Genomic DNA, 10,241 nt, shown 5'->3' on the forward strand with positions numbered 1-10,241 from the left:
ATTTTTTCAATGTCAATCACCCCAATAAATAACGTACACTTTTAAAAGGCAATAAACCATAATCGAGCGTGTTGTAAGTCAATCGATGCATCATTGGAAACTCCGTGTCGTTAACATTTGACCCGAACTCCTTTTAAAAGAACGTGAATTAATATCGTTAAATTGAAAATAAATATGACTAAAATGTATCTAAATAAATAGTTTGTTTTTTTTATGATTGAAAGATTACTGGTGGCCCGGAGGCCTTTCCAGTTTCATCAGGTCAGGTAATAAATAGTGTAAAGGCTACCTACCACCAACAATAGATTGCTTTTTGAATTAGTTTATTATTAAAACGAATGCTTGTTTATTTACAGTTGATGATTTATCCGATTGAAACAGTACTTGAACTTCAGGTAAGATTTTTGTCACGCAGTACGATGGTTGATGCGCTGATTGTTTGAACGATGTATTTATTTGCATTGGGTGAAATTCATAGCGGAAACTAATCCGAGCTTGTGTTTTGTAGGATTCCGAACTATCAGTATTCGAAACGACGATACGTTTTGTGGGAGGTCTGCTGTCTTGCTACGCTCTGACCGGTGACACCATCTTCAGAGACAAAGCCGCCGAGGTCGCCGACACCCTGCTACCTGTCTTCGAAACTCCCACTGGACTTCCATACGCCTTAATCAATCCATCCACTAATGTAAGAAGAGTATTTTTTATAATTTCGCACTACTAGAGATCATAAGATATTAGGCCATGCACTATCCAGACTCCAAAATGAACCTTAGATTTGTCCTTATACCAAATAGGTTTAGAAAATGGTTTAGATTTGCCCCACGAGAGACGATAACCATTTATAATCAAGTAAATCCATATACTGTAGACTGCACTGACTGCAAAAGGTCTAATGTACTACAAAACTAACTCAACATTACGTATTTCGTATTCATTTCCAAAATGACAAACTAACTAACTAAACCAGTTCCCAAAATTTAAACTAAACCAGTTTTTTTTTTATCTTATATCATTTTTTCTATATTATCTAAATAGATTATTTATTTATTTTTTAAAATTAAATTATTAATATATTTTTTTCTTTTATTATCTATTTAGATAATTAAAAAAAAAATGACTGGTCTAGTTCATTAATAAGATGAATAGTTGTTAAATATGGTAATATTTCGTATTAAAAACTAAATTGGGTTGTAACATCTACTATGCTTATACCAATAAAATAATTTATTTGCTCAGTACGTTTTAAATGTAACATAAGTTGCTTTAATGTAGGTATTACAAATACTGTACTGTCTGTAATTGTATAGCTAATACTGAAATAACTTCCATATAATTATAATAATAATAAACCAGTCTTGTGGGCAAAGCACTGACCAAAATCTTCTTCATTGGTTACATTTTTACGTTTTTTTTATATACAAGGTAACATTCTAGTGCATTCTCTTCTTCTTTTTCTCCATCTTATCCCATTCTCTTCTATCAGCCGTCATCTTAACACTCACTCCTCTCTCTCTCTCTCATATCGTCATTCACATACTCCATCCATGTCTTCTTCGGTCGACCTCTTCTCCCTCTACCTTGCACTACCATTTCCATACATCTCCTAGCTTTCATCCTAACTTCCTAACCTCCATTCTAACTTACATAAATAATGAATAACAGATTAATTAATCAATTCACAAGTCGACTACTTTGAACTTTAACACTCTTAACAGCAGAGGCACAAAGGCATTCGGCCTTATTCTCGGAGTACAGAACTCTAGATTATTCTTTTAGGACGAATTATTTAGAAAAATATTAAAGGGGCCTCGACGTCAAACTGCTTTTTTTTTCGCTAAGTCCGGTAATGAAAGCGAAAAGGAGAAAAAAAGGGTTAATCGATACGAGTGCCTCATATCTACGTAGAAATGTCAATGTCGCATTTGATTGGCGATAACGCGGTCTCTCGGAGATAATGTGGTATTATTATTACCGAGTCCTACGCGAAAAAAAAATAAAAAAATAAATTACGTTACGTCCATTTCATGCTGCTGCAAAAGCCGCAACGCACCATCGCGGTCAGGGTCATTCGTGGTTATCGCACCATCTCCTTCGAGGCGGCGTGTGTACTGGCTGGGACGCCGCCTTGGGTTCTGGAAGCGGAGGCGCTCGCCGCTGACTATCAGTGGCGGGCTGACCTTCGTGCCCGGGGCGTGGCGCGTCCCAGCCCCAGTGTGGTCAGAGCGCGGAGGGCCCAATCTCGGCGGTCCGTGCTGGAATCATGGTCCAGGCGGCTGGCCGATCCTTCGGCTGGTCGTAGGACCGTCGAGGCGATTCGCCCAGTCCTTGTGGATTGGGTGAATCGTGACAGAGGACGCCTCACTTTCCGGCTCACGCAGGTTCTCACTGGGCATGGTTGCTTCGGTGAGTTCCTGCACCGGATCAGAGCCGAGCCGACGGCAGAGTGCCACCATTGTGATTGCGACTTGGACACGGCAGAGCATACGCTCGTCGCCTGCCCCGCATGGGAGGGGTGGCGCCGTGTCCTCGTCGCAAAAATAGGAAACGACTTGTCGTTGCCGAGTGTTGTGGCATCAATGCTCGGCGACGACGAGTCGTGGAAGGCGATGCTCGACTTCTGCGAGTGCACCATCTCGCAGAAGGAGGCGGCGGGGCGCGTTAGAGACGCGCAAGCCCGCCGCCGTCGAGCGGGGGCCAGGGAGGCGGATCTCGCCCAAGCCCTCTAAGTGTTTCGGGTCCCCCTCATATGTCGGTCTGGGGACCGCCGAGGAGGACCTAAGAAGGCGTCGTGCAAGCTGCTCTGCACGCGTTTTACGCAAGAGCATCCGGGTGATGGAAGGCCGGCTATCCTCGACCCACGCTGGTTCTGACCCAGCGGGGTATTCCGCAGGATAGCTCACTCTAACCGGCGCCATCTAGGCGGGCTCCGGATAGCCTGCCGACCGAGAGGGCTGGTGGTCGTGGCGCCGACGACCGCCAGTCCGGCGTCCCGAGGGGGAGGGTGATGGGAGAGATGTGCTCCGCACTAAACACTTCACTTTCCCCCCTTTGCCTTTTCATGAGTTCTGTCTCATGTGAGGTTTGGACGTTGGTTGTTGAGCGACAGGAGGTTTTAGTCGGTTCGACTCCGACATGCTCCGCCCGCCGTCCCCAGTGGAGGGCGGAAGTCCGGCGATTTCCTCCTTACCAAAAAAAAAAAAACGTCTATTTCATCGGTTCACTTTTTTTTTTTTTTTTTTTCCTACCTAAGCTGATAGCCCTAGCGGCTATGTCAGCGTAACCCTAACTTTAGTAGGTGAGCTCACGGGGCTCAAACCTGACGATGTTGCTAACACGAACCCTAGCAAGAGCCGTGCTTCGCAGAATCTACCACCGGATCGGAAACGCGACCCACTGAGAAGATCCGGCGAGAAATTCAGTGGGCTGTGTCTGAGAGTTAATTTACTCGTCGAGCCCTTCGTCGCAAGCGACGGGTTCGACGAGAACGGTGACCGGTGCTTGAAGTACCTAAAAGCACCGTTAGTGGATCGGGAGGATCCGAGATGACGTGTTTTGGGCGACGTCGACTGCTTTCCATTCTGTCCGCAGGATCGGGAATGTTGCTACCGGCGGCCACGATGAGAGGGTTCTCGTGTCGTGCCGCTTTATCGAAGTGGCGCATGGACGCCGACTGCAGATACTTACTGATGGACTCTAAGTCCAGGTCGTCATGGAGGTCGACGTTCCTGACGAACCACGGGATCGGTTCACAAAAACAACGTTATGCAATTTTGCTCCAATTCTACAGGTCGATGACCGATCACAGTTTTAAGTTAATTAAACAATAGTAAATGCCAACAATGTGTCCGTTTCTGCCGTAAAGTAGTAATACGCGACTGGACTGCGATAGGATTGCAATAGGACTGCGACCTCTTTTACCGATGAAGAACAATAAAAATTCATAATTAGTTATTATACTTATACAGCTATTATCTATTTGTTACATAAATCCAATATATAAATACAATATTGTATATAGGTGGAATCGAAGAAAATTCCTTTAACTGAACGATTAAACAAACAAAAACAAGATAAGATTTTTTTTGCTATAAAAACATTATTTTAATAATTTCACTATTCCGTAAACTGTTATAAATTTTTCGTAAAACTAAACTAATATATCTCTTCTATATTTAGTCTAAACTAGCTGACCCGGCAGACTTGGTAGTAAACAGTAACCACTTAACATCAGGTGGGCCGTCCATTTATTCAAACAATAAATAAAAAACTTGGATATGAACGAATTGTGTTTGTCGAATATTAAAAAAAAACTTAGGGAACAAATATGACGGCGTGGCAAATTACGAGCCAAAGCCGAGCATCGCCTTCCGGCCGGCAATGCAAATTCCGAGCCAAAGCTGAGCATCACTTTCCGGCCGGCAATGCAACTTCTGAGCCAAAGCCGAGCATCGCCTTCCGCCGGCTGCGACAGGTCTGGTTTTATTGCGTAATGAGAGCTCGGCGTGCCAAGCTTTGAATTCGGGGCATAGTGAACTTCCGTCCCACCTATGGTGCGGGGGTCACCGTTGTTCATGGACATCAGCATTGAATGCCAGAGGCACAGCCAAATAGCCGCCTACTGCTGAGGACTTTCCTCAAACCTCATTTGAAGAATTACATCTGCGTATCCACACACTATGAATGTAGTTAGATGAATTCTACTCCTGTGGCGTGCAGTGTTTTTTGTTTTGTTAAATAGAGGGGTGAACGAACTCGCGTCCCATCTGAGGTGAGATGGATACCAAAGCCCATAGACATGTAACGTGAATTCTGCCACTCATCTTTAGACATTAAGTGAATAATAGGGATTCCATATAGCAGTCAGGAGTTCCCAAACAATTTTAGGCAAAAGACTCCTTTTCCGAAATCAACCTCGGACGCCCCTAATCAAATTACTTAACAAATCTCTAGTTTTCCTTCCTATTGAAATAAAATACTTAACAATCTAAAAACTTTGCTATTTGGTGAAGCGAATAAGCTTGACATAATTATCTCATAAAAATGTAACAAAATAAATAGACATCAAATTCATCATAAAATAAATAATAATTATTAACTTTATTTATAATTAAAACATAGAAATTCAGTATGTTGATGAACCTTTTTTTTTCCACAGGAGAAAATCGCCGGATCCCCACCCGCACGGTATGTGGGAGTCGAACCTCACTAAAAACTCCTGCCGCTCACAGCCGGCGCCCTACCCCAGACCGGGCGGGAACCCAGTCGGAGCTATTGAGACGGCGGGACAGGGTTTAGGCAGAGCACATTACATCCATCCCGCCGTCCCCCAGACGCCGGACCAGCGGCCGCCAGTAACATGACTGCCGGTTCCCTCGGTCGACGGGCCAAGAGCCCGATTGATAGCGCCGCGCTACACCTTCCCCCGGAGCGGTCAGGGGAACGCAACCTACCACGCCGCCCCACGCCTAGGTTCCTTCCCGCACAAAGCGGGTGGAGCTCGAAGCTCTTAGGGAGCCGGGTTACGGACGGTACCCCGGTCCCGACCTCCTGCTCGGCGGCGGCGGGTTTCTGCGTAGTGAGGAATGTTGATGAACCTAGTGACTTTCTGCCAATCTAGCTAAATCCGGTTCAATATTTCTGAGTCGCAGTTGATTTTAAAACGGTTTCTTAATTTTGCCAAAATGTTTGTGACCACACTGAAACGTTTTTCGTCTAGGCGGGATGATGGAAAAAAGATATGGTATTTTTTCAAGGTCCAACGAATTTCAAAACGCAAATAAAGTATCGGTCTAAATACAAGCGTATTTTAAAGTAAAACATCTGAAAAATGTTCGAATTGGAACTTGAACACGATGTCGTTCGTATTAAATCGCGTCGTTGTAAAACCAGGTACCTACTACTACTACAAAAAAAGTGCATTTTTATTTAAAAAAATTATTACTATTATGTGAAAGTCGTAAATATGTGCGCGATACGTAATTGCTCAGAAATATTAGACCTTTCTGTGGCATTTTGACCCTGACATAGTCGCATCGCCCGATATGAATAAACCGTCCCTATCTCTTTCTTCACGAGTTCAGTAACAAAAGACTTGTCATTTAAAAGATAACACTATTATAATGCTAATTATAACGGTGAAGGAATAACATCGTGTAATAAAAAGCAAACCCGCAAAAATTATAATTTGCGTAATTACTGGTGGTAGGAAGTCTTGTGCGTCCGCACGGGTAGGTAGGTACCACCACCCTGCCTATTTCTGCAGCAGTAATGCGGTTCGGTTTGAAGGGTGGGGCAGCTGTTATAGTGTTAAAAGTGAGACCTTAGAACTCATGTCTTTTTTTTTTATTGCTTAGATGGGTGTGCGAGCTCACAGCCCACCTGGTGTTAAGTGGTTACTGGAGCCCATGGACATCTACAACGTAAATGCGCCACCCACCTTGAGATATAAGTTCTAAGATCTCAGTATAGTTACAACGGCTTTTTTTTTTTTTTTTCGGGTAGAGGGCCGAACCTCCTACGAGGTCCCCGCGCCTAGGGGGCGCGCGGGGTATGTGAGACTTAACGATCTGCAGGTGTTGAGAGCAGATCGCGGGCCCAAGGATTTTAGGGCCCACCCACTAAACGACTCCCCTGCACTCTTACACCCGACGTCCGATCTCCGTCCGGGGTCAGAACCTGGACAGAGTAGGGGGGTTCCCGCGGTCAACACTACAACCAGACACGCGGCGCCACCCCGAGGACGCCCGACCGACGGGTCGTCGAGGCGATAGTCGACGACCAACGACGTCGGTCTCCGCGGTACGGCGGCCCTACCAGGCCGCCCGGGCGGTGCCGCTGGTGTTCCGGGATACCCCGCTGGGCCAGAACCAGCCTGCCAGGTCGGAACGCGATACACCGCCGACCGGGTTGCTCTTCAACAGTATGTTCGGCGACGACAGCGACGACGAAAATGCGGACCGCATCGCAGTCCGCAGCCGCCGACGCGCCGTCCCGTCCTCCTGGTGCCAGCGCGCTAGAGTGACGGTAGCGTGCGGCGCAGCCTCAACCTCCTTAGGTCGCCCCGTGACCATCACCGGGAGGAGACTGCCTCCTCATAGGGGCTGGAGCTGGACAAACGCCCTCCTCCGACCCCCGGCTCGACGGCAGCGGCACGGCGCCGAGAGGAAAGAAGAGCTCTCCCTCTCCCGTTCCGCCGCCTCCTTTTGCGAGATGGTGGACTCGCAGAAGTCGAGCATCGCCTGCCAGGACTCGTCGCTGCCGAGCATCGTAGCCACGACGGTCGGAAGCGACAAGTCCGGTCCTATTTTTGCAACGAGGACGCGGCGCTGCTCCACAAAAGCGGTGCAGTACGCGAGCGTGTGCTCCGCCGTGTCCTCGTTGCAGCCACTGCAGTGGTGGCACTTCGGCGTCGGCTCCCTCCGGGCGACGAGGTGTAGGTAGCGACCGAAACAGCCGTGTCCCGTGAGCACCTGCGTCGCTCGGAAGGTGAGACGTCCTCGGTCGCGATTCACCCAGTCCGAGAGGACCGGGCGGATCGCCTCGACGGTCCGTCGCCCGTAGGCGGGGTCCGCCAGGCGGCGAGACCACGCCTCGAGCACGGCACGCCGAGATTGAAGCTTCCGCGCTCGAACTTCCGCCGCGCCGGGACGCGGCTCCCCCCTGGAGCGGAGATCGCATCGCCACGCGTAATCCGCAGCGAGCGCCTCCGCTTCCAGGTCCCAGGGAGGCGTCCCAGCTAGCACGCACGCCGCCTCGAACGAGACGGTACGGTATCCACGAACCGCCCTGACCGCAATCGCGCGCTGCGGACGTCGCAACGCCGCAACGTTGTCGCGGGTCAGGGCGTGGCACCACACGGGAGCCCCGTACAGTGCCATCGACCGCACCACCCCCGTGTAGAGGCGGCGCACCACCACGTTAGGCCCCCCGACGTTCGGCAACAGCCGACTCAGCGAGCCGGCGGCCGCCATCAGTCGGGGACCTAATCTTTCAAAGTGAGCGCGAAAGCTCCAACGACCGTCCAGTACGAGACTGAGGTACCGCAACCCGGTTGCCTCGATCTCGACGCGAACGCCTCCGATCACGAGGTGGGCCCCCTGAGGCGGCGCTCTCCGGGCCCCGTGAAACAACAGGGCCTGGGATTTATCAAGCGCCACCTCCAGACCCAACCGTCGGATCCTGCCGATGACGAAGGCCACCCCCGCACAGGAAAGACGGGCAGACTCTCGCAAGTCCCTCCCCCGGGCCACGACCAAAGTGTCGTCCGCGTAGCAAACTACGCTCAGACCCGGGAGAGGAGTACTAAGGGTGCCACGCAAGACCCAGTCGTAGCCGATGTTCCACAAGAGAGGGCCAAGGACCGACCCCTGTGGAACACCGCGCTGGACGGGGAAGCGGAGCACCGTCCCACCGTGCCCGGTGCACACGACCGACCTATCCTCGAGGTAGGACCCGATCAACCGACGGAGATACGCAGGGACGCCGTGATTAGTTACAACGGCTGCCCCAACCTTCAAACCGAAACGCATTACTGCTTCACAGCAGAAATAGGCAGGGCGGTGTTACCTACCCGCGCGGACTCACAAGAGGTCCTACCACCAGTAAAAGGTCAAGGTGGGTCAAGTAAAAGGTCAAGGTGTCTCAAGGTGGGTGGCCACATTTATGTAGTAGCTGTCTATCGGCTCCAGTAACCACTTAACACCAGGTGGGCCGTGCGCTCGTCCACCCAACAAAGCAATAAAAAAAAACTATAAATAGTGCTACTCGCTGATATATAGTTATATTGCTATATTTATACTCGTTTCAAATCGCAGATACAACTAATAAACGCTATAGTTTCTAACTCCAAACGGAATGTCGTATGACCTGGCTAGTACAGAGTGCACCTGTGTAGTTCACATTTCACTCCATTAATAATAAATGTTTCTGTAGGCAATAAATAGTACTGCGCGTACCTATTCGTTAACTAACCAAATATGTTTTTTTTTTATTGCCTAGATGTGTGGACGAGCTCACAGCCCACCTGGTGTTAAGTGGTTACTGGAACCCATAGACATCTACAACGTAAATGCGCCACACACCTTGAGATATAAGTTCTAAGGTGTCAGTATAGTTACAACGGCCGCCCCCACCCTTCAAACCGAAACGCATTACTGCTTCACGGCAGAAATAGGCGGGGCGGTGGTACCTACCTGTGCGGACTCACAAGAGTTCCTACCACCAGAAAATTCATTTTATTAAAATAATTATAAAAAATTACTTCTTGGCTATCGGGAACATTAATCTTATAGAATCTTTCTAATTTATAATCGAGGGGTGAAAAGCCATTTGGTTTAATCGACTTTTTGCTTAATACGCGACATATATCTTTGTAATTAAAGATGCGTGTTACTGTTATTTGGTATTAGCATCAACAGTACGATGTTTTTAATTGAACTTCAATGAAGTTTACTCCATTGAAATAGCTGAAGAAGTTTTTTGTTATGATATTTTCCCCTTAAACTTTAAATGGTTCACCTGTAAATTTAAAAAAGATGTCACTTAAACCAATTAGCCTTTCATCCCTCGTAATGTTTCCTCAGAAGGACTACCGTGGAGTCCTAATTATACTAATTATAGTTTTTGAAAATTTTCAGATAGGTACACTAGGAAAGAAATGTATATTTTTAATACGCTTTTATTAGCTTCAGACGTATTATGTTAGTACTAGAGGTCCCGCAGTAGTCGAAATTCGACTATAAATAATTGGAATTGTAAGTTTGTACACTATTATGATTGTATTTTACACTTCTATGATCACAAATTTCGCCAAGGTTACACTATAAAAAAATATGAATAAAGACAAACAATATTTAATCTGTTCTCAATTTGACCGACGTCAAGACAATAAATAGTATGCACGCGTGTGTGTGTCAAATACATGGTATGTAGTGTGTGTAATGTTTTCTTTATTGATTCAATGTATCTTTTACGCATTATTAAAAAAATATATTAGCATTGTGCACTTCTTCTTTATATTCTCTATAAGTGTAGAAAATTTCATACTCCTCCGTCCGCGCAATTTTCGTAAAAAGGAATACAAAGTTTTTGCTTCACGTATTAATATATAGATGTAGGTATGTAACGGAATCTTTGAACATGATTTTAACCCCCTTCAAAACGTCAGATTAACTCTAAATTTGGCATACTTATTAAGGACCGATGACAATTCATATTTAAAAAAATATTAAATACATATT

At 47.0% G+C, this 10,241-nt stretch overlaps 1 protein-coding gene across 1 annotated transcript in view; it reads left to right on the forward strand.

Moving 5' to 3' along the window:
- Positions 1-3,193, forward strand: part of LOC110386078 (retrovirus-related Pol polyprotein from type-1 retrotransposable element R1 4) — a 3,515-nt gene extending 322 nt beyond the window's left edge. Inside the window, exons 2-3 of the mRNA XM_062670186.1 lie at positions 357-395; positions 509-3,193. Coding sequence (XP_062526170.1) covers positions 2,028-2,729 — 702 coding nt within the window. The 5' untranslated portion in view covers positions 357-395; positions 509-2,027 and the 3' untranslated portion in view covers positions 2,730-3,193. The remainder of the gene's footprint in view (positions 1-356; positions 396-508) is intronic.
- Positions 3,194-10,241: the final 7,048 nt, after the last annotated feature.

This window comes from Bombyx mori, chromosome 9, assembly GCF_030269925.1.
Source record: "Bombyx mori chromosome 9, ASM3026992v2".
Lineage (NCBI taxonomy): Eukaryota > Metazoa > Arthropoda > Insecta > Lepidoptera > Bombycidae > Bombyx > Bombyx mori.